Genomic DNA, 25,353 nt, shown 5'->3' on the forward strand with positions numbered 1-25,353 from the left:
GAATTTGCGCGATAACGGTCGAATTCGAACGATAATCGTACGTGTAAACGCAGCGAATGATCGAACGACGCACGATAAATTGTACATTTTGATCTTTCATCAGGTCATCAAATCGTCGTTCATCGTATGCAAAAAATTCGCAAATCGTTCCGTGTGAACAGTCGTTCGCCGATTTATGCAATGTGTGAGATAGGCTTAAACGATCGCAAAACGATCGCAGTGCGAATTTTCGTACGATATATCGTACCATCTAAACGCTGATCGTTATAAAAAAAAAATCGGAAATCCGACATCGCTAATCGTACGATCGGGCCAATAATCGTTACGTGTAAACGCAGCATTAGGGTAGCTTGAAGCTTTTATTTCACATCATTTGCATAGTTAACGCATTTCAATCCAAGCATTGCTCTGTGAACATAAAACACTATTAGGGTGGGTTCACACACAGTATATTTCAGGCAGAATTCTGTCCTCATGTCAGGTCCTCATAGCAACCAAAACCAGGAGTGGAATGAAAACACAGAAAGGCTCTGTTCACACAATGTTGAAATTGAGTGGATGGGCATCATTAAATGGCAAATATTTTCTGTTATCTTAAAACAACGGCCGTTGTATTGAAATAATGGCAGTTATTTACTGTTATATGGCAGCCGTCCAATCAATTTCAACATTGTGTGAATAGAGCCTTTCTGTGTTTTAAATCCACTCCTGGTTTTGGTTGCTATGAGGACCTGACATGAGGACCAAATACTGCCTGAAATATACTGTGTGTGAACCCAGCCTTAGGGTGCGTTCACACCTACAGGATCTGCAGCAGATTTGATGCTGTGTTCAGTTATTTAAATGAAATCTGCTGCAGAAAATCAGCTGCAGATCCTGTAGGTGTGAACGCACCATAAGGGTGCCTTCACACGTACCGTATCGCTGCGTTTTTTACATGCGCGTTTTGATTTTCACATTATTTTCATGTGAAAATCAAAACTGGCATGTAAAAAACGCAGCGTTAAAAACGCAGCGATACGGTACGTGTGAAGGCACCCTAAGGGTACAAACGCACACACCGTATACGCAGCGTATTTACTGCTGCGATACGCAGCAGATACGCAGCAGATTAGATCTAAATAACTGAACACAGCATCAAATCTGCTGCAGATCTGCTGCGTATTTGCTGCATATACGGTGTGTGGGTTTGTACCCTTACACTAACTATCAGTCTCATAATGATTCACATGAAGCTCCTGCCAGCAGGCTTACAAAAAGAGGTGCAGTGGCCTACCGCACCTGCAATGGAAACATGACAGCTGAAATCTGATTGGTTTCTTTGTAAAACATTTCTAGCTCTTGTCTGAGCCATTTCAATTTAGGATATCCTTGAAGTATATTGCCATCTGGAGGTAGAAAATGTAATATAAATATCTAGCATACAACCACAGATTTAAACATATATTTTATAACTTGTTACTTCCTTCTGTACTTTAATTATATGAACACTGAGAAAATCATCATATGGCACATAGAAATACAAAAGCAGACACACACTTATTTGGGTTGGAGTGGCTGCAGTTCTGCAAGGTGCCTGCGGGGGTTCCAAGACCTCTTGGCTACATAAGAGAACACCAGTTTTATAAATTGCAGGTATTGTTGCCCTGCCTTGGTACAGTACTTCCTAGCAGAAATGAGCAAATTTCAAGCATGCTTGGATTTGTCTGAACCCAATCAGGCGGCATTTGATTAACAGGAAGTAGTTGTATGCATGTTCGAGTTTGGACGGTCGGTCGCTCCTCTCTACTACTTAGTGCTGATGTCAGCTTGAGACATGGTGAAACAACCAATCACTGGCTGAGTTAGGATACCACTGCAGCCAGTGATTCTTAGTGTACTAACAGAGACTGTTTTTGTTGATCTTTTTTTTTAACTTTTAATTTTACTGTATATACCGTATAAGGCTTAAAACTAAAGGCCCTATTACACAAAACAATTATCATCTGTATTCGGCCAATAATTGTCTTGTGTAATAGAAGGCAACGATCAACCAACATGAACAATGTCGGCTGGTCATTGCAGTTATTTGTCTTTCAACATGTTAAAAGACAAACGACTGTGATAACAGCGATATACTGCCGTCGCTCTGTGGAATAGGACTGACCATTGCACAGGTAACATAGTGTGCTTACAAGTGTGTCCCATATAAAGAATAAAATCTGAAGATGTTCATTATATGTATGTCCATTAATTGTGTAGAAAAGTATGTCACTAAATGCTGTTAAAATAGCCAGTGTAAGATGGCTGCCCCCATAGTAATGTACCAAAAATAAAATTAACAAAATTACCATCAGAAACAAACTATGCAACAAACTATGCAAAGAACATGTTCCAGTATCTGGCTCTAAGCAGTAAAATAAAAAAATCTAAGATATACATTCCCTTTAAAGTACGTAACTAATTTGTTGCTTGGCTCAATGCATCGACTTTGCAGATTGGATCTTTGCCATTTCACATGTAAACCTCCTAATCAGATTTATGGGTCCCCTTTGTTACAGTTTACATACAATCCGTGTGGTCTGAACTTGTGGTCATACTTCTTTCCCTCTTCTTGCTATCCTCCCAAAACTATGTTACCCTGATATTTTACAGACTGAGGCTAAGTTAACACTATGCAAAAACAATGGCCGTAAATTGCACAACAATGACTGTTATGAAATACGGCCGTTATTTTTACATATTGTGAGCCTGGCTTGAGGCTATGTTCCCACACAGTATTTTTGCTCAGTATTTTGCAACCAAAACCAGGAGTGGATCGAAAACACAGAAAGGCTATGTTCACACATCCTTGAAATTGAGTGGTAAATGATAAATTATGGCCATTATTTCAAAACATCCACTCAATTCAACAGTGTGTGTGTGTTGCCTTTCTGTGTTTTCAATCCACTACTGGTTTTGGTTGCAAAATACTGACCAAATACTGTGTGGGAACATAGCCTAAATAACAAAGACTACATTTCTCTTTCACATCGTATGTTTGGCAAAATACAAGGTTGTGTGTAGGTTTTCCAGTATAGTGCATTATATAAAATAAACTGTATCAAATGAACCAATTGATTTCATGGATTTTTGTTAACTAAAGTAGAGAGCTAGCCATATATTCCAATGACCTAAATGGCAGATTCATGATAGAACATTTCCCCTGCTGGGGATGTGAGAAGGTATCCTCTAGTGATCACTGGGGTTTTCCAATGACATTGTGGAACAAGCCCTTTAATTTATACTGATGCTGGTCCCTACCACCCTGTCTTACAGTTCCTTCTAGGCATGCAGCAATCTAAGACAAAGCAGAAAGAATACAGTAAGTGTCAGGAAAGCGATGCTCTCTCTGTTCCCGGCTTTCGAGATAGGAATCAGTGTCTGACTATAAGGCACGTCTTGGAACCTGTCAATGGGGCCAGACACATTTCCAAGGCTTTGACTCTGGAGGGGTCAGGCACTTTCCGAGCTTCTCACATCCAGGAGGTGACCAGTTCTGCCAAACATGAAGAAATAGGTTATGGAAAGCAAACAAACTGAAAAGTACTGACAGAAATGATTATGGTCATTCTTCCCCTGGAGCCAATAAAAGATCTGGAAATGCAATAATACAAACTTACTGATAGAAATACAAGTGCTTCAGAGGGCAGTATATCAAACCTGTCTGATAGATGATACCAGAAAAGAACAGCTAGTACACCCACCTTCAAGCATTGTGTTAGACACAACAACCTTATGCTGGGTTTACACGGAACGATTATCGTTCGAATTTTCGTTATAACGATCACATTTGAGCGATAATCGTTCCGTGTAAACACAGCAAACGATCAGGCAATGAGCGAAAAATCGTTCATTTTGATCTTTCAACATGTTCTCAAATCGTCGTCTGTCGTTCGCTAAATATTCGCAGATCGCTTCGTGTAAACAGTCTTTCAAAGATTCACCCTATGTGAAAGATGGGCTTCAGCGATCTTAAAAACGATCGCAATAACGATTTTTCTTACAATCTTCTAACGATTTTTCTCCGTCTAAATGCTGATCGTTATGAAAATAAAATCGTTGCTTCAAAATCGTTAATCGTTCGATTGGGCGAATTATCGTTCTGTGTCAACCCAGCAGGGTAGACTATAACCACAAACTATTACACTAGTCCTGTATGTGTACATCAGTTTGGCCACTAGAGAGCGCCATCTGCTCATAAATAGTGTGCCAAATACAAAACATTACAGCTGTTAAGAAATAAATGTCAAATCTTCTCATATTGCAGCATTTTAATAGCCTCTAAACACTTAGGCGGACTTACCATAACGGCCAGGTCACACACATTGAGCTGAGGTTCCCCTGGAATCATGGAGTCCTTGTGCTGACTGACTACAGGGGAAATTTCTAGCATCGCATTCTGGTACTCAACACTCGATATTCTGTAAAATAAAGGAAGTATCAGAGGCTATGGCTTTGTGAAAGTCAATGGGGCTGTGATACCCTGAATATATACTGTATACTGGACCTGGCTGTAATCTGGTCCCTATGGTCCTGGTGTGTTATCTGGGCCAGGTGCAAATATAGAATTAACCCCTCTGCTGCCTCAGAGCTTTCACAATCTAATAGGGAGTCCACTGGGACCCAAGCACAGGTGTGCAGTGCACTTGCTTCATTTACTATAATTGACCCTTCAGCTATGTGCTGGGGCTTCTGGTGTGGGGAGCAGCTGTGCTGCAAGACACCAGGGTCACATTCCTGATACAGAGAAGACTAGTGCAAGGCATGGTATGCAAAGATTTCAGCCCCCATCTGTCTCACCTGCTTAATCTGATGAACATAAAGTGCCTAGAAGTGCTTGGCATAACTCTACCAACCATCTTTGTCTTTAAACCAGAAGAACACGATGACCAGAGGTTACTGCTCCATCTGTGTCACTGTCACTCCTAGTCAGATCAAACCATACTGCAGTCACTATTAGATCATACAGTTTATTGCATTCTTAAAAGACTACTCAGGAGAGTAATGTTTTTATACATTGCTATAACTTTATTAAAATAAATGTATATTTACTTTATTTATCTATTATACACTGAGTGGCAGCAGTAAGGGGCAATATGGGCCTCTCTGCTGCCATCAATGTTTGTATGAACTATACCAGCCCTGGTCCCTGCTCCCCCGCTACTGTACAACTCTATGGATACAGAGCCCCCCCCCCCAAGGACTGTATATTCTTATTAGAAACTACAGTACATGGGGGAGGTTGGCTATTAGTAGCACTGTGTGTGTGGCAGCTTCGGTACACAGAGGTAACAACAACCAGCCCTCCCCCAACAGTGCTAGATCAGAGTAGGGGAGTAAATAACAACCATTCTTTCAAAACAACGTCCATTGTTTTATTTTTACGTCCATGTCCGTTATTTACCATTAAGGGTGCCTTCACACGTACCGTATCGCTGCGTTTTTAACGCTGCGTTTTTGCTGCGTTTATGGTGCGTTTTTTACATGCGCGTTTTGATTTTCACATGATTTTCATGTGAAAATCAAAACTCGCATGTAAAAATCGCACCAAAAACGCAGCGATGCGGTATGTGTGAAGTTACCCTAAATGGCGGTCATCCACTCAATTTCAACAGTGTATGAACATAGCCTTTCTGTGTTTTCAATCCACTCCTGGTTTTGGCTGCAAAATACTGTGTGGGAACATAGCCTAAGGGGACAAACACACACACCGTATACGCTGCGTATTTACTGTTGCGATACGCAGCAGATTAGATCTATATAACTGAACAGAGCATCAAATCTGCTGCAGATCTGCTGCGTATACGGTGTGTGTGTCTGTACCCTAAGGGTAGCTTCACACGTACAGACTCGCAGCGTTAATAACGCTGCGAGTCGGCTGGGCTCGCTGCACGGGGTCCCGGCGCACTGCTCTCCCGCCCGGCCAATCAGTGGCTGCGGCAGGGCAACATACTGATTGACCGGGCAGAAGAGCAGTACGCCGGGACCCTGTGCAGCGAGGACAGGTAATGTATACAGAGCGGGAGCCGGGCGGCAGCTGAAGGGGTTAAGAGGTCGGCAGAATTACATACACGCAGCGGTCGTTCAGACCGCTGTGTGTATATAGTGAAAGTGATCTGCCAGGACCTAGCCAACTAGCAGCGTTATTAACTCTGCGGGTCGGTACGTGTGAAGCTACCCTTATGCTGCTTGTCAAACGACAAGCGAGAAATCGTTCATTTTGATCTTTGAACATGTTCTCAAATTGTCGTTGATCGTTCGCAAAAAATTTGCAGATCGATCCGTGTGAACAGTCGTTCGCCGATTTAACCAATGTGTGAGATAGGCTTAAGCGATCGCAAAACTAATTTTCTGTACGATATATCGTATCGTCTAAATGCTGAACGTTATGGAAAAAAAACGTTACTCCGACATCGTTAATTGTTTGATCGGGCCAATTATCTTTTCGTGTAAACGCAGCATTAGGCTTGAAAATGTTGCTAATACTGCTAATCATACACTGCATGAACACCTAGCTATGTGCTATGTGAATGAACACACATGTGAATGAGTCTATGGAAGTGTCTGAAAATTTTGAGGATCTGCAATCAGACTGTGATCCCTGCTGCAAAAAAAGCATATGTCCTAGTGTGGACCATAATTGTGGCACAGTCACACCAGTAGAAGTCTATGGGATCCATAATTTTTGCAGACGTTACCTCTGAAGATCCGCAAAAAATATGGATCTGCAGAAATATACTGTTGCGTGAATAAAGCCTTGTATCAATTTTTGTGTTGACTGGTTCCCTTTAAACTAAAGGACCCCATTTTATTAATTGGGGAATTGCATTATCTGCATCTACAACTGCAACTATCCCCTATACAACCAGGATGATTGTAAGAAATGTTATTAGGGTTCAAGTAATTTAAACATATTTACTATATAAGTAAACATTATAATACGCCACACCATTTGCAAGAGCTCCCTGTGACATTTACAGTTTTTAGCTCTTCTTTTCATTTAGCACATACAGTACATTTTGCCATACTACAGAATTTGTTTCCTATTGACTTACATTATAAGAAAACAGATTGAAACAGGTCAGTTTTCTTTTATGTACACATAGTTATCTGTATTTTTTAAACGCAGAGAAAGTGAAAAATGTAAATGGGTAGACAAATGCTGTGTGAACCTAGCCTAAGGGCCCTCTTACACACACAGATTTATCTGACAGATCATTGAAGCCAAAGCCAGGAACAGACTATAAACAGAGATCAGGTCATGAAGGAAAGGCTCAGATTTTTCCTCTTTTCAAATCCATTCCTGGATTTTCGCTTCAATAATCTGTCAGATAAATCTGTGTGTGTGTAATGGGGCCCTTATATGTTTTTTTAGGCAGAAAAAAAAATATGGAGGTCTATGGGAGATAAACACCACAAACTGTGTAAAAAAACACCACACCTCTATATCCTTTTAGTCTCTTAAGGAAAATTAATGTCTCCCTGTGGAATATGGTTTTTAGACATTTATCTTTAAGGGCCAGTTCACACTGAGGAATCAGTGCTGAATCAGCGAGGAAAGTGTTCAGGGCAGAAAGTGTTCTCGCGGAATTCTCACTAAAGTGTTCCACCTGGAATCACCTTTGACGGGATTGTGCTCAAATTCATTCATTTTTTCCAATTCCGCAAATATTCTGAATTTCCGCAAATATTCTGAGCTGATTCCGTGCTGAAAAAATTTCAGTGTGCTAGCCCACTGAGAGTGGGAAGACCTTGTGGAAGACCTTGTGCAAATCTGACTACAACTGTGACAAGATGCGGAACTACTGCACACAGCCATCCCACAAGCTCTGTCCCCTGCAATGCTCTTTCTGGGCTATTATCACATGAACAGTTAATAAGGAATACTTTCATTTAAAATTATTTATTTTACCTTATAGGGTACTTTTCACCAGGGTCTCTTCCCAAATGGAACAAGAGAGGCTTGATGTATTCCACTTGATCATGTGTTGTTACACCAGAAATATTCTGTCCTGGACAGAAATTAATACCCTGTAAAAAGATTCACGCTGTATTAGACTGCAGCTGAGATTATATGTTGAGTATTATTATTACATAAGTAAATATTAGGAAGTTTCATAGGATAACAACTAGTCATCATTATCTCTCTGTGCAAAGAAGGGGGATGTTTTTATATTAGTATATGGCCTGCTTTCACAGTCTCATATGAACAAGGTCCCAGTCATATAAAGCATTGGTCTCTCTAAAAAATAAAAATAAGTGGACTGGTAACTGGCTCTAAAGACCATAGTCTGCTGTCCCTATGTTTCCTATCATCTAACAGGGTGTCTGCTGCTCTTGTCTGGGTCAGAACATAACAAATAACTACTTACCTGGGACAGTTCCTCCCATGAGTTACTCCAGGTCCAGTAATGTGCCTTGTAGGGCCCCAACCGGACTGCCATAAGCTCATTGCCGCGATAATAGAATATTGGCCTGGGGGGAGGGCAAAAAAAAAAGTTACAACTTGCAGGGGAACAGATCCTAGGTGCTGCCTGTATCACAATCTCTGTAATTCTTCCTAGACATGTATGAAGAACTTGATAATGTAGCACTACATTTCCTTTCGCCAGGGTATGCCAGATCACAGGCTGACACCATCAGTGTCAGAGTGTATAGGAACTTGCCCCATTAACAAGGTCACTAATAAAAGGCGGTTAGCAATTTATTCTTACATTTCCAAAAAGAAGAGCAGTGGAGTGGCCTATAACAAAAGTCATAGAAAATATGTGCCAGCATTGTTATTTCATGGTAAATGCAAACCATGAAATTTACTCAGTAAATCTGGTGTGCAGCATGGGGGCGGGGATTTATGTAAGACCTGCATATAGGCACAGTACCGATAGGCCGGTCTTGATAAATTCCCCCCCAGTGAGCTTCCGCAGAGTGGCAAACGGTTGTCCAAATTCATCTGAATGTGCCATACAGCCAAAAAAAAAAAAATCCAGCAGGGTTAATTGCATTTCCTGCAATCAGCAGTCAAGAATGATGTCTAATGGAAATGGCCACAATTTATTTTTACAACCATTATCTCGTGCTCTGCAAGCTTATGGTCAAAAAGACTTTGCTGTGCACTGCTTGTAATACATAAGATCCTAACCTTTCAATTTCTTTGCCCTCCAGGATGACAGGTGATAAGTCAATGCCATCTATTTGTCGGTCGGTAGGAAGTTCCAGTCCTGCCAGGACCAAGCTTGTTGTAAACAGATCCATGATGTTGGCCAGCTGGTGGCTTACCTTGAAAGTATAAATAAATGCATTGCCAATCAAAATATAAAATAACCATGGTATCAATTCAAATTATCGCAATGTCACTACCTTGGCTATGCTGAGAATTCCTATTGTTCTATCACTGTTTATTTTTTTACTTGCTGATTAGTTATATTCCTGACTTTTGCTTCCCTAAAGAAGCCATATTCAGCACATATAGAGTCACCCAGGCTTAAAGCGACTCTGTACCCACAATCTGCCCCCCCCCAAAACCTTCGGACAGCTGCTTTTAATCCAAAATCTGTCCTGAGGTCCGTTTAGCAGGTGATGCAGTTATTGTCCTAAAAAACAACTTTTAATCTTGCAGCCCCGTGCCCAACGGCCGGGGCTTAGAATGTCTATGCATTAGGCTGGCACAACCTCTCTATCCCTCCTCCCCACCCTCCTCATCATTAGGAATGCTCCAGGCAGATTGCCTCCTATTCCCCACCTGTGTAAGCACGGCACATGGGCTGGATCGTTAAGCAGCTGTGCAATGTTCAGACAGGAGAAAATGTTCCAGTGGCATTCCTAATGATGAAGAGGGTGGGAAGGAGGGACAGAGGGGTTATGCAAAGTTAGGACACAGATATTCTAAGCCCCCGGCTGTTGGGCACGGGGCTGCAAGTTTAAAAGTTGTTTTTTAGGACAATAACTACATCACCTGCCGAACGGATCCCAGGACAGATCTTGGATTAAAAGAAGCTATCCGAAGGTACAAGCGTTTTTTTTTTTTTTGGGGGGGGGGGTCAGATTGTGGGTACACAGTTGCTTTAATAGAATAGCACAGTCCCTGCTCTTTCGTCCCATTTTCCTCTGCTACTGCAGCATGGAAATTTTACATTTATTAGTTTCAGTACCTCATATATGTCAATGTTATGGGATCTTTCAACCAATGAAGTTTGGTTTGAACACAAAAAATATTACAATACACAATCTTTATCTTCCAATCTAAAAGATTTACCTCCTAGTGTGACCACATTGAATATTTATATTAGTCGTCTGGAATCCCTACTTTACTGGAATATGCTAAAAAAATAAACATAGTTGCAAATAAGCAGGGTTTGGCTGGTGATCTGACAACCTTCATATCCGAAATTACAATTATTGCAATAGCGTAGAATAATCAAGACTGTCCATCCATCCAGCATTTTACTGGTCACAAGATTTTGGAATTTCACTCTGCGATTTGCAGAGTCCAGAATCCTTAATACAACATAACGACTGTCAGTCTTCTGCTAATGTAAGAAATAATGAATAATCTCTACTGGTCACACTGTTATCAGTAAGACACAGACATGTAGCTATTTTCCTTCTCTATTCTACTTCTCTATAACCACCTTTGCAAAACCTTTCTACTATCAAATCTACATACACAAACCAATGTATCAGAAAGTTTATGTTGATATTAAGACTTTGCTTTTCTTGCACCAACTTTGAGTTCTTTTCTATTAATATTTAATACTAAATTCAGAATTCTAATGGTTTCCTGACACCAGAGCATTGTAATGGCAAGAGTGAGGATGCTAGATTACATCTCTGATATTGTGTAAAATAGAAGCAACCATGACTTGTAATTATACTGTTTCTTAGTTTAACAGCTTTTACTGAACTTTAATTCCACGACAACAACATGAACTTTGCTTATAAGACTGGGTAGCCCAGCTCATCATTGAACACTCTGGGAGGCTCAATTTCTATTTTTAAATAGGTTGCAACAATAGCTCTGGTATCAAAATTCACCACCTGTCCCTTTAAAAGGGCTGATTGGATGAAAAAGAAAAATATTACCTCCCTGATTCCAATGCTCACTAGGCTGATCTCCATTTCCTAGTTCTATCTCGACACAGAAAATACCTGCTCAGTCAATCACTAGCTAAGGTTGGTTACCACTATGGCCAGTCATTGGCTAAGCAAGTATTTAATTACTTTTCCCGTTTACAGTTTAGGTCTATGTTCACACAACATATTCTTTTGTATTTATACGGCGATTGCATCCCTACAGGCCGGGATGATCTTTGCAGAGACCGGCTGCTCTGTGACTCGGCCAGGTGACGGAACGGTCGGTCTCTTACGCCATGTGAACATGGCCTAACTGTGTAACTGTCAATGAAGTAGTAAAGTAGCTTAAAGGTCAGTACAGCATGGGAAAAATATTTGCAATGTCCCCTCAATGGGCTACCCACTTTAGACAATCTTATTTAGCAAAAAGATCACTGATGATTAAGAGAGTTTGGGATAACTCACCCTACCAGTATCCAAACGTCCTGGCCACCAGGCAATACCAGGCACCCTCATACCACCCTCGAATGTTGTCTGCTTCCCACAAAGAAAAGGGGAGTTACTTCCACCTGGAATATATTAGTGGAACAAAAATAAAGACATGAATTTTCGTTGTGACATAAGAAATGGGATGATCTGATATCAACAGAAAATGTGTGATCTATTACCTTGGTTTGGGGCAGAGATAAGTGCAGCCCCATTGTCAGATGTGAAGAACACAAAGGTTTCCTTGGCAATTCCTATGCTCTTTAGAAGCTCCAAGATCTTCCCTACGCTGAAATCAATTTCACGAACTGCATCTCCATACCTAGAGTAGGTAAAGTCATATCAGCAATAAAATATATGGCTGTTTGGGCCACGTTTAGTGGCAAAATGTAGTGGTTTCTTATGTGAGGATGTTAATTCCTTTTATATAAGTGCCTAAAGTTATAATAAAACTTATTTACAGTAATTCACACTTTGAGTGTTAATAGCAAGAATTGATAAACAGGGTACATATCTTACAATCCTCGTCGACTTGTTCCCAGGAAATTGCTGGAGGCATAAACAGGAGCGTGAGTGGCATCAATAGCCCAGTACATAAAGAACGGCTGCTTGGAGCTCCCATACTTAGTAATAAAATGTATGGCTTCCTAATGGTAGAATAAAAAATACAAATGAATCAGCATTAATGAAAACTAGGAATCTAAAAAACACAGAAATGTTTTAGATAAGGTTTGATACTGGGTCTGACCACATATTTTTGTAAGGGACCTTGCTCCTGAATGCACCCAGGTACTCTAGATGGCACCAGAGCCACCTCCTTTGGCTATTTTTATACTAGTAGAACCAAAAACAACCCTTTTGCCAAAAACCAAATTTTTTTTTTCTTTTAGTCTACAAGGGACACCCAATAAATACTCAAAACCATAATTTATTGCATATATACCACCAAAGAAAACTTCCTTCACATGGAAGAGATATTTGCAATAGTGCAATGTGCAATAGACAGACATAACAAAGGCAAAACATGTAAGAAAAATCAGAAAATTGACATAGTTCATACAGGGTTAAAGGGTTTTTCTTACATGTTTTGCCTTTGTTATGTCTGTCTATTGCACATTGCACTATTGCACTTTGTAATGTACGCTACCAACTGGCCAAAACATGTTTTAGTCTTTTTCCAACTATTTCATGCATGAACCGTGTGGCTTCCCCTTTCCTTGTGTCTGTATTGTCGGTCTTTTGTAGTCCTCCTCCTTGTATGTTCACATTATGTAATTGTGTTTTTTTTAAATTGTGTCTGTTTATAATTGCTTCAAATAAACTTTATTAATGATCAATTTATTTGTAGTGGGCTCAAATATCTCTTCCATGTGAAGGAAGTTTTCTTTGGTGGTACATTTTTATACTAGCATTATATGGATGCACTTTAGAATCTATATTATGGGCACAAGACTCGGCCCCCACGACAGGTCTGATGACCTAGACAATCAGACCCACAGGCAGGCTGGAGCTTGTGGCTATAATAAAGATGTAAAAATGTGACTGTATAACACTAATGTAAGTCCAATTGCTCTTGCAATTACCAATGGCAACTTGGTCTGTCTGTTAGAATCGATTGTTTTTTTCACGCCTTTAATACGCATTAACATTTGTATCTGCACCACCCATGAAGACACAGTTTCACCCATGGAAACAATGACCTAATGTCAAGAATGTCTTAAACAATAAATAGAATGAATAATCCATGGTTTAAACTGATCATAACAAAGAGTTAGTACCTTTAAGTATATCTGAGTTAAGTTTGACTCCCCTGTCTTGTGATTAATGTGTATGTCTTCATAATACCTAGAGAGAAACAATGGTGGAGTATGATCAGAGCCACAGAAATGCCAAAGTAGTTACCAATGATGACTGGTGTCCTGCGGTGCTGCTTCATTCCAGTCTCATGGTGCCGATCGGATCCCGCTGGTGGTGACGTAACTTGCTCTTTTGACCCTCTTCTCGCTACAAGTCTATTGAAGTCAGTGTCTCCTATGCATCTCTATGAGATCACTGTCATGTGGGCACCAGCGGGATCCAAGTGCCATAGGACCAGAACGAAGCAGAGACACAGGACACCGATCATCATTAGTAAGTATATGTACCAGCTTGCAGTGGGGAAAGAATTTTAAAATGGGCTGCTTCTTTAAGGTACCTTGAAATCCTGCCAACAGCCAAAAAATCTTTTAGAGTAGAGTAAACCAAGCCCAATTTCCTATTCACCTACTTTGTATTAAAACTTTAATTTTTACTATCCACCTCTAAAACTATTCTTTACCGTCACTCTCCAGTGGTCGTTGATCCATTCTTCCCTTTGCGGTGAGATCTAATCAGTTTACACTTTGACTGTTTTATCAACTAAACAGTTCTAATGAATAGGTGCTAAAGGAAAGTTACAGAGTGACAGAGTAGTTGACAATTTACCTTCCAATCATCTCCCAGTCCTTGTACACGGGTATATTTGGCCGTTCTATGTTATCATAAGGTCCAAAATGACAGTTTGGAGAACCGAACCATTCATCAAAACCATGGTTTAGTGGGTGATATTTTCTTCTGTGTCCCAAATGCCTGTAAATTTAGAGGTCAAGTAAGAAAAGGAACAGTAGAGTGTGCTACAAAGAAATAGGAAGCTTCTGAATGTTACATTTATGAATAGGGTGTTTTAACAGTAAAGTATTTTAAGTCAAATGTTAAAATACCTTATTATTAATAGGTTACTTTCATATACAGTGGTGCCTTGGATTATGAGCATAATTCGTTCCGGGACTGTGCTTGTAATCCAAATCCATTCTTAAACCAAAGCACATTTTCCCATAAGAAATCACAGAAATGCAGACAATTGATTCCACACCCCAAAAATAGTTATTTTATATTCTGAATAACATGTAAAACAAATGAAACAAACATTCAGAAACAGCAGTTACTGTACAGTTATGGAGAGGATGGTAAACACAAGAGCGGACAGAGACTGCAGGGAGCATGAAGGAATGAGCAGGGCAGATGTGGGCACAGTATAGCAGCACTTACTGTCCGGGGAGAGAGGGGTTACAGCTATGAAGAGATTACCTCCACAGTCCTGTCCCCTGATGTGAGCCCCAGCCTGAAGTGGATCTGTTATGATTTGGAAGGTGAGGGAGACTTCCTGGGTCAGAGTACAGGGCTGTAGACCACGCTATGCAGACCATGCCCGTCCTTCACTCATGCTCCCACCCAGGACAGGGAGCTCTTAAACCAAAGCAATGCTCTTAAACCAAGTCACAATTTTGAAAAACTGTGAGCTCTTAAACCAAAGCGCTCTTAAACCAAGTTACTCTTTAACCAAGGTACCACTGTATATGTGCTGTACATCAAATTCTTTTGTAGAGGTCACAGAGGTTGATTTTATCTAGTCACAGCCCTAGGAGGATGCAAGTTCTCCTAGCAGAGATCCAACCAGTATAGGGAGTGTTAGGGTCCTTTTACATTTGCAGATTTCTTGGCCATGGAGGCCGCAAAAGAGTCCCAATTGGCCAGATCGGTGTTCGCTTGCAGTGCCATTACACAGCAAAATAAATTGAGCAGCCATGCTGCACAAACGATCCTTGTATCCTTCCTGCAGCCCTTGAAACTGACAGCATAGATATGTATATAGCCCTATATAGATTTTGTTTTCTTGGAAAATGTATGCAAACTGCTTCTCCTCCAGAAGGATGAAAACCAGCCCCTTTATTTTAAGGATTTATAGGGCCACAGAGTCGAAACCTATATCAATCATAAAGTGAGGACATATGTTTGCAGTACCTACTGTAACATTACCATTTTCCGATAATTTTATTGGTATATCCAGCCTTCTTCAGCAGCTCTGGTAGTAACACCTCAGAATCTGGAATCCCACCTAGTATCTCTTGTGGTGTGTAAGCTGTGAAGAGGACGACTAATTAGAATTCACAAATTTCCACCTTGTCAATGGCATTAAACCAGCAAAGTGAATGAATGAAACATCTGTATATCTCTAGATACAGACTGCATACATATACATGTATTACAGCATTCTACAGTGATCAAAGTTGTCCTTACCATTCCTGGCATGGTCATTTGTAGTATAAAAACCATTCCGAATTGGAAGGCGTCCAGTTAGTAAAGATGCTCTGGCTACAGAATAAGAGAATAGAAATACTGTGAATAAGATTGCCTATGTAATGAAAGACGTAGGTTATGTGGGTTCTCAATAAATGTTTGTATAGAGCAGCGGTGGGGAACCGAGACCTCCCACCGCTCTGGTGGGGCAGGAGCCAGCATACACAGCATCTTCCTGTGTCTGTGACGGCTGCCAGAAACAGGAGGATGCTGTGAGTGTCGTCCCCTTCCCCACCAGAGCGGTGCACAATGACGTCATTTCATCGCGCGCCGCCTGCAGGAGAAGATGGGCATGGGCTAGAGGGGAGAGAAGAGGACCTGGGCAGCGTGGGAGCGGAGGAAAGGTGATAGGATGTTTAATTTTCTATTTGGGACAGGCACTGGGGGTTAACTAGGCTACCAGGGACATCACTGGGGGGTTAACTAGGCTACCAGGAGCATGACTGGGGGGGGGGTAACTAGGCTACCAGGGACATGACTGGGGGGGGTTAACTAGGCTACCAGGGACATGACTGGGGGGGTTAACTAGGCTACCAGAGACATGACTGGGGGGTTAACTAGGCTACCAGAGACATGACTGGGGGGTCAACTAGGCTACCAGGGACAGACATGACTGGGGGGGGGGGGTTAACTAGGCTACCAGGGACATGACTGGGGGGGTTAACTAGGTGTACCAGAGGCATCACTGGGGGGGTTAACTAGGCTACCAGGGACATGACTGGGGGGGTTAACTAGGCTCCCAGGGACATGACTGGGGGGGGGGTTAACTAGGCTACCAAGGACATGACTGGGGGGTTAACTAGGTGTACCAGAGGCATCACTGGGGGGTTAACTAGGCTACCAGGGGCATGACTGGGGGGTTAACTAGGCTACCAGGGACATGACTGGGGGGTTAACTAGGTGTACCAGAGGCATCACTGGGGGGGGTTAACTAGGCTACCAGGGACATGACTGGGGGGTTAACTAGGTGTACCAGAGGCATCACTGGGGGGGGTTAACTAGGCTACCAGGGACATGACTGGGGGTTAACTAGGTGTACCAGAGGCATCACTGGGGGGGGGGGGGGGGGGGGTTAACTAGGTTACCAGGGACATGACTGGGGGGGGGGTATTAACTAGGCTACCAGAGACATGACTGGGGGGGGGTTAACTAGGCTACCAGTGACATGACTGTGGGGGTTAACTAGGCTACCAGGGACATGACTGTGGGTGTTAACTAGGCTACCAGGAACATGACTGGGGGGTTAACTAGGTATACCAGAGGCATCACTGGGGGGGGGGGGTTAACTAGGCTACCAGGGACATGACTGGGGGGTTAACTAGGTGTACCAGAGGCATCACTGGGCGGGGGGGGGGGGGTTAACTAGGCTACCAGGGACATGACTGGGGGGGGTTAACTAGGCTACCAGGGACATGACTGGGGGGGGGGGTAACTAGGCTTCCAGGGACATGACTGGGGGGGGGGGGGTTAACTAGGCATACCAGAGGCATCACTGGGGGGGGGGGGGTAACTAGGTGTACCAGAGGCATCACGGGGGGGGGGGTTAACTAGGCGTACCAGATGCATCACTGGGGGGGGGGGTTTAACTAGACTACAAGGGGCATGACTTGGGGGTTAACTAGGTGTACCAGAGGCATCACTGGGGGGGTTAACTAGGCTACCAGGGACATGACTGGGGGGTTAACTAGGTGTACCAGAGGCATCACTGGGGGGGGGGGGGTTAACTAGGCTACCAGGGACATGACTGGGGGTTAACTAGGTGTACCAGAGGCATCACTGGGGGGGGGGGGTTAGCTAGGTTATCAGGGACATGACTGGGGGGGGGGTATTGACTAGGCTACCAGAGACATGACTGGGGGGTTAACTAGGCTACCAGGGACATGACTGGGGGGGGGGGGGGTTAACTAGGCTACCAGGGACATGACTGGGGGGTTAACTAGGTATACCAGAGGCATCACTGGGGGGGGGGTTAACTAGGCTACCAGGGACATGACTGGGGGGTTAACTAGGTGTACCAGAGCTATCACTGGGGGGGGGGGGGAGGGCTCACTAGGCTACCAGGGACATGACTGGGGGTTAACTAGGTGTACCAGAGGCATCACTGGGGGGGGGGGGGTTAACTAGGCTACCAGGGACATGACTGGGGGTTAACTAGGTGTACCAGAGGCATCACTGGGGGGGGGGGGTTAACTAGGTTATCAGGGAAATGACTGGGGGGGGGGTATTGACTAGGCTACCAGAGACATGACTGGGGGGTTAACTAGGCTACCAGGGACATGACTGGGGGGTTAACTAGGTATACCAGAGGCATCACTGGGGGGGGGGGTTAACTAGGCTACCAGGGACATGACTGGGGGGTTAACTAGGTGTACCAGAGGCATCACTGGGGGGGGCTAACTAGGCTACCAGGGACATGACTGGGGGGGGGGTTAACTAGGCATATCAGAGGCATCACTGGGGGGGGTTAACTAGGCGTACCAGAGGCATCACTGGGGGGGGGGTTAACTAGGTGTACCAGAGGCATCACTGGGGGGGTTAACTAGGCGTACCAGATGCATCACTGGGGGGGGGGGTTAACTAGACTACAAGGGGCATGACTTGGGTGTTAACTAGACTATAAGAGGCATCACTGGGGGTTAACTACAATAACAGGGGCACTAGGGGAACAATACTTTGCCTTGCCTCGGGTGCTGCAAACCCACACTACTAACTGCCACGCACAGTATGCGGCCCTCAAATTATTTTATTAATGCCTGACTGGCCCTCGACATGGAAAAGGTTCCCCACCCTTGGTATAGCGCAACCCTGCAGAACATGTCCGGTAAGGTGTTAAATAAGTACCTCACATATGATTGTGCTAACACACCTCTCACAATTGTGGTGCCCCTATTTATAGTATGCACGCATCTACAATATGAGTTCACAAACACAGTAATACCAGAATTATATTCAGTATGTACAGTAACTGCAAATAAATAAGTTCACTTTTATTCACATTGTCCCTTATAGCTAGACAGTTGTTTGTAGCAGGGCTGGAGAGGCAGGATAACTTTCAATCAGCCTCATGGTGACATGAATATCCAAATACAGAGATCATGGGGGATATCTATAAGGGTATGTGCACAGTGAGGAAAATATGGGGAGGACTGGCAGCAGATTCCGCTGCTCATCCCCACGCACTCCTACTTCACTTTCCGTCTGTGTCAGAGACTCCATTCTATGGTCAGACAGATTCTGCGGAATCTGCCTGACCATAGAATGGGAGTGTATGGCACAGGTGAAGATGCACATGGCCGCAAGCAGGGGCGAGCAGCGGAATCTGTGGCGGGTGATCCGCCTGGGTTCCGTAGTGTGCACATTTCCTAAATGTATCTGGGGAACAATCATTCCTCCCCTAACTTCTATTTCATTGCACATATTACACATTCTCATTCCTTTCAGGGTAAAAAAAAACAACAACATTTCACATGACACTTATGGGCATGTTTTATCTCTCACAATAATTCATACACTTACATGGGGAGCACAGAGGATTGGCTGTGTAGAAATCTGGGAAAAGGATGCCCTCCGATGCCATCCGATCCAGATTAGGGGTTTCTTTGGAGGGTTCACCGAACACACCGAGATCTCCCCATCCCATCTGTAGGAAACCAAAAAAAAATTATATTCCATGTTTAAACATATGATTATTGATGATGATGATGATGATTATGAAATGTAGTGCTTTAACTAGCCTAACATTTAAAAACAGTAAGAAAAAAGAAGCCATAATATGTATACTGCACCAAGTATTATTACATAGGCAGCATGCAAACAGTTGGGAAAGTTTGCAAAGTTCTGCTGCCTACAAAGCAACCTCTCAACTTTTTGTCTATATAAATGATTGTGTTAGGTAGAAAACATGACCCCAGCCCGCCCAGTGCTCTCACGTCGTCCATCAGCAGCAGGATAATGTTCGGTCGAGTCCCATTAGTTGCCAGAACCGCTGTAAAAATACATAGGACCGCCACAGAGAATACAGGAAACATGACTGCTGGAGGGAAGACTGTTACTGTGGGGCCTAGGGGGTTAAAGGACATGTGATAATAATACAATCACGTGACCTGTGACTGGAGTGGGAGGTGTAAAGCAATGTGGTTTGCTGCTGCTGCTGGCAGTGGGTTGTCACATATGCATGTCCGGTGTGTTTTTAACCCCTTAAAAGCTAGACAGAATAAATTGAGTTCTTCTATATCCTGGTTTAAAGGAGTACTATACTTAACAGAATAGCATGACATGAAATAGACCACATGACAACCAGCAGTTGTGAAACTACAATTCCCATATATTTCACAAACATGAATGTAGGGTAATGAATGTAGAGATTCTCATAACATGTATGCATTATATACATATCCATATAAGAAGATAAGCCGTAACAGCTATGCCGGATACTATGGTTTACTTTCTCATTGGAACATTGAGAACAAGCAAAAATAAATCCAGTGTCTGCTAACGCTCTCCTAGGGAAAGTAAATGGAATTCCAATTCTGAGTGGCTTTTCTGCTTGTTATTGCAATACCTGACACTACCAAACTTACAGAAGTGCTGCAGTTAGTTCCATGGCCCCTTCACTCCTCCTCCTCATCGGGGTTCTCAGGTTAACGCTTCCATTATTCACATACTCATGCACCCTTACTGTCTTAGCAAATATTTGTATTCGCCATAAAATAAGAATTCTGGAATAACTTTTCTTATAGCGTGGTACCAGTAGGGGGCGTGTTCCTGACACTCCAAGCTCTGATTGGATAGAGCAGAACAATGTAAGGACACATCCCCAACAGGTAACTCCTAGTTGGATAATGCGGCACACATTTCTAGTATGAAGAACAGAGCAACACAGGGCTAGAAGAATAGGTAATCCAGAATTGCCGATTTCAGATTCCTAAATTGCTGCTTTATGGCCATGACATTTGCTACAATAGACAGGACATGAATGGTAGCAGGGCCTCTTTAAAGAGTCACTGTCGTATTTTTTTTTTTTTTTTTTTTTGCAGAAATCAATAGTCCAGGCGATTTTAAGAAACTTTGTAATTGGGTTTATTAGCCAAATCTGCCATTATCTGCATGTAAAAAGCCTTTTCCCAGGTCCCCCCCTCCTTCCTCTTTTTCATCCACTCTGAAAAATCTGAAAATTGTGACTTGTTGCAGGAGACGTACTCTGTCTGCTCTAGGGAGAGGGGAGGGGGGAGGAGGAAGGAGGGAGTTAGCCGGCAGCAGAAAGCAGATAACAGAGGATTACAGGCACGGAGCTGGGTGACAGCTGTAATCTGAGCTCAGACAGGTCACTGGTGACTGTCACAGGAGATATCCAGTGAGGGATTTGTAGATTAACTCTTTGTTGTCCTGTTTTGGTCTTTTCTTTAGCTCTCTCCATAGGAGAACAATGAAGACAGGGGGGAGAGCTTCAAACTGCTTTTTCATGATAAAAATGCATTTTTCGGATAATAAACCCAATTACAAAGTTTCTTAAAATCGCCTGGACTATTGATTTCTGCACAAAAAAAAATTCACGACAGTGACACTTTAACCTCTTAAGGACATAGGACGTACCGGTACGTCCTATGTCCTCATTAGCACTTCAAAGCGGGGCCGCGCGGCGGCCCCGCTTTGAAGTGCCGCGATCCCGGGTGCCGCGAGTAGCCCGGGACCGCCGCTATTAGCGGGCACGGTCCGATCGCCGTGCCCGCTAATTAGCTAATCGGAGGCAGCTGTCAAAGTTGACAGCTGCCTCCGATTACCGGAGGCAACGTTTCCCTGGTGTCTAGTGGGGGAGATCGCTCCTCCGGGACCTTGTCCCGGAGGAGCGATCTCCGTTACTGATGCCGGCCGGGGACGCGTCCAAGATGGCGCCGTCCTCGGCTCGGCACTCGTTTGTTTCCGGCTGCAGCAGCCGAAAGCAAACGAGTGCCGATCTCATGGATCTCTGCAGCATATCTATGCTGCAGAGATCTCTATGAGAGATCAAAGTGTATATACTAGAAGTCCCCCAGGGGGGCTTCTAGTATATGTGTAAAAAAAAAAAAAAAGTGTTGTTAATAGTAAAAATCCCCCTCCCCTAATAAAAGTCTGAATCACCCCCCTTTTCCCAGGTTTTAAATAAAAGTAAACAAATAAATAAATAAATAAACATGTTTGGTATCGCCGCGTGCGTAATCGCCCGAACTATTAATTAATCACATTCCTGATCTCGTACGGTAAACGGCGTCAGCGCAAAAAAATCCCAAAGTGCAAAATTGCGCATTTTTGGTCGCATCAAATCCAGAAAAAATGTAATAAAAAGCGATCAAAAAGTCGTATATGCGCAATCAAGGTACCGATAGAAAGATCACATCATGGCGCAAAAAAATGACACCTCGCACAGCCCCATAGACCAAAGGATAAAAGCGCTATAAGCCTGGGAATGGAGCGATTTTAAGGAATGTATATTGGTTAACAACGGTTTGAATTTTTTACAGGCCATCAGATACAATATAAGTTATACATGTTATATATCGTTTTAATCGTAACGACTTGAGGAACATGCATAACAAGTCAGTTTTACCCCAGGGCGAATGGCGTAAAAACACATTTCCCCCAAATAAAAGAAATGATTTTTTTTTTTCAATTTCACCACACTTTGAATTTTTTTCTGGTTTCGCAGTGTACTTTATGCAACAATTCAGCCTGTAATTGCAAAGTACAATTAGTGACGCAAGAAATAAGGGGTCATGTGGGTTTCTAGGTGGAAAAATGCAAGTGCTATGACCTTTTAAACACAAGGAGGAAAAACCGAAAACGTAAAAACGAAAATGGGCCATGTCCTTAAAGGGTTAAGGACTATATACAAATAAAACATGTTGATGTAGTAAAAGATAATTTGTGCAAAAAGTGTCGGGCACTGACAGTAACTGTGACATTGTCAGCCCCAGGATTAAAAACATTTTTTAAAGAAGATGCCAGATTGCAGAGCAGCATGGACAATATGTACTCACTACTCATGTGATCAGCAATGGGAAATGAGTATCCAAGCTGTCAGTTTTCCTTTAAATGATCTTAAAAAAACTGAATCAGTACTAGGCGCCACTATAACCTCACAATTCCCCACAATTCACAACAAGACACAGGTTTGTGTTCACACATTTGGCACTAGTTTTTAATTCTATGAGACACTACTGTTGATGGTCTCAGTGACATGCTGCATGGGTCTTCCAACAGTTACAGTCAGAATTCCAACTGTAACAACAATACACTGCACAGCCGTAAAGGGGTACTCCAGCTGGAAAAAATATGTCTTTAAAATCAACGGAAAGTGCCAGAGATTTGTAATTAAAAAATTTCCAGTCTTCCAGTACTTATCAACTGCTGTATGTCTTGCAGGAAGTGGTGTATCCTTTCCAGCCTGACACACTGCTCTCTGCTCCCACCTCTGTCCATGACAGGACTTTCCTGCTCTGGATAGTTCCTGAGTACCCCTTTCATGTGTACCTGTAATTTCTGATAACTTTTTAGAATAAGCTGTTATGTGCATGTACCTGAGACTCAGCAGCACTATTTTGGATCATTATTAGAATTGAGCAAACTTCAAGCACGCTCAAATGCCACACGTACAGGTGTGGACAAATGCGAGTGTGCTTGAAGTTTTCTCAATTCTAACCATTATATAGATGGTATAATGGTATTTTTCCACTAGATTTCTGCTCTGAAGGCTTCACCTCTAATTTCCAGTGATTCCAAAACTAATGATGTCTTTCATAGGCTAGGTTCACATTACGTCAAAATGACGGCCATCTTTCATAATAACGGCCGTCGTGCAAAAAATGTCTATTGTTTCAAAAATAAGGCAGTTATTTGTGCAATGACAGCCAAGGATATGAAAGACGGTCGTCATTTTTACATAGTGGGAAACTAGCCATATACTGCACACACAGAAGATGAAATTCTGCTCTATTGTCTCTTTATATTACATTATATATAAAACTTTTTATTTTACTGCTTTTAAAGAAATTAAACATAACAAAATAGTGCTTAAAATTGCCATATTCTGAATCATAATAATGTTTGTGCCTTTGGGTCTGCAGGGCTGTGTGGCGGCTCATTTTGAGCCATAATTCAAATTTTTATTGGTACTACATTTCCACTTCCATATATGCGTATATTGTAATGTAACAAAAAAATCAGCAATTTTGAACTTTTTGCAGGTTTTTGCGCTTACACCATTTACCATGCGAGATCAGGAATGTGATATTTTAATAACTTGGGCCATTAGGCACATGATGATATAAAATATATATATATTTTTTTTTCCACATTTTTCTTTAACACATTATTGTACTCCCCCTAGGGGACTTCTAGGAGCAATACCATAATCAATGCAGTACATATTTAGTGCATTGACCATGATTCTAAACTCCATTGCTGCAGACTGCTGAAGGCAGTCAGTAGCAATTGCCACTGTCAGGCAGCAGGGAAGCTCTCATAGAGGCTTTGGACTGCACTGGGAATGAATCGCCCCTCTCCCCGACGATCACCCCAACGGGCCACCAATGCAGTTATTTCAGTTATTTAAATACCTCGGTCAGTTCTGACAACAGCATCTAAATGGTTAAATATTTAGCTCAGAGAGTTGCTCCATGCTGGGTATTAGCGGCGTCCTCTGTGTGCTCATAGCAGCTGGGAGGTGCCATGAATAGATCGGGCCTGAGTCCTTGGGCCACTCTATACAATGTTGACACTAATTTACACAGGAAAGTATGCACAGGAACTACGGTAGCTAATAAACCTACTAAATGTTCATGTATGGTCAGGGGTAAACAACAGCGAGGGTACTCAAGCCTGTGGTGCTCAGAAAAAAGGGTAGAAGCAATATATAGACTCGCAAGTTCATAAAGAGAATAATGGAAGATGCGGCACTCACCATGGAAAAAATGGCGGTTTATTACTGCATAATCAGCACAGGAGATACAGGGAGAAGTGGATAATGTGCAACACAGGCCACAACCGCTTTCTGGGCACAACTGCTCCCTCTAGCCCTTACTGTGTGCAAAATGGTATGTTAAACCTCCACAATAAAGTGACTTCACGGGGGAGGGGGGGGGGGGGGAGAGACAAACAAAAGGCCGTGCAAAACTCTAACAAAAATACAATCATGAGCAAAGAGGACTGCAGCATAACTGTCAGTCGGGACTTTCCTGACGTCTTCTATTGCTTACTGTTAAGAACTGTTAGTTACAAGGCAACATAGAAAGTAAACAGGAGCAGAACGATCATAAGAATACATTTAGCTCATTGCGATCGTTCCGGCCAAGTCCTCCTAGAGCACCCATTCTCATAATCCACTTGGCCTCATTCCGCAGCAACAATTGATGTTGATTAGTACCCTGCTCACATTTATTGATGCGCTCAATCCACAAAATGCTTGCAAATGCACCTTATAGTGCAGCCGAGTTGGCGGTAAGGACAGAAGTTAGCGTACACCAAATAGTCATTACAGCAACAGATAGCCTGACGCACATTGATGCAATATCCACCCCCATTTACTGATATTGCTTGTTGAATCTTGCTGCAATACGTGCGAACACATCTCTCACTCCCCTTAGGGCT

General features: G+C 42.7%; 1 protein-coding gene across 1 annotated transcript; it reads right to left on the reverse strand.

Annotated features, from left to right (window-relative positions):
* Positions 1–1,166: 1,166 nt before the first annotated feature.
* Positions 1,167–19,792, reverse strand: GALNS (galactosamine (N-acetyl)-6-sulfatase). Its single transcript, XM_069966048.1, has 14 exons — positions 19,662–19,792; positions 19,249–19,372; positions 15,673–15,747; positions 15,412–15,514; positions 14,041–14,184; positions 13,356–13,422; positions 12,097–12,224; positions 11,760–11,899; positions 11,557–11,660; positions 9,161–9,297; positions 8,394–8,496; positions 7,934–8,052; positions 4,325–4,442; positions 1,167–3,517 (listed from the first exon to the last, which is right to left on the reverse strand). Exons 1-14 carry the CDS (start codon positions 19,758–19,760, stop codon positions 3,431–3,433), a joined length of 1,548 nt encoding a protein of 515 aa, XP_069822149.1. The 5' UTR covers positions 19,761–19,792; the 3' UTR covers positions 1,167–3,430.
* Between the last annotated feature and the right edge of the window lie 5,561 nt (positions 19,793–25,353).

Source organism: Dendropsophus ebraccatus, chromosome 4, assembly GCF_027789765.1.
Source record: "Dendropsophus ebraccatus isolate aDenEbr1 chromosome 4, aDenEbr1.pat, whole genome shotgun sequence".
NCBI classification, from domain to species: Eukaryota; Metazoa; Chordata; class Amphibia; order Anura; family Hylidae; genus Dendropsophus; species Dendropsophus ebraccatus.

Bases quoted from the DNA above. Each gene is read 5' to 3' on its own strand.
- GALNS (XM_069966048.1), bottom strand. From the start codon at position 19,760: ATGTTTCCTGTATTCTCTGTGGCGGTCCTATGTATTTTTACAGCGGTT. The intron at 13,423-14,040 runs GTAAATTGTCAA...GTTTCTCTCTAG, and splicing joins GACTGGGAGATGATTGGAAG to GTATTATGAAGACATACACA. The intron at 8,053-8,393 runs GTAAGTAGTTAT...ATCTTTTTACAG, and splicing joins CATGGGAGGAACTGTCCCAG to GGTATTAATTTCTGTCCAGG.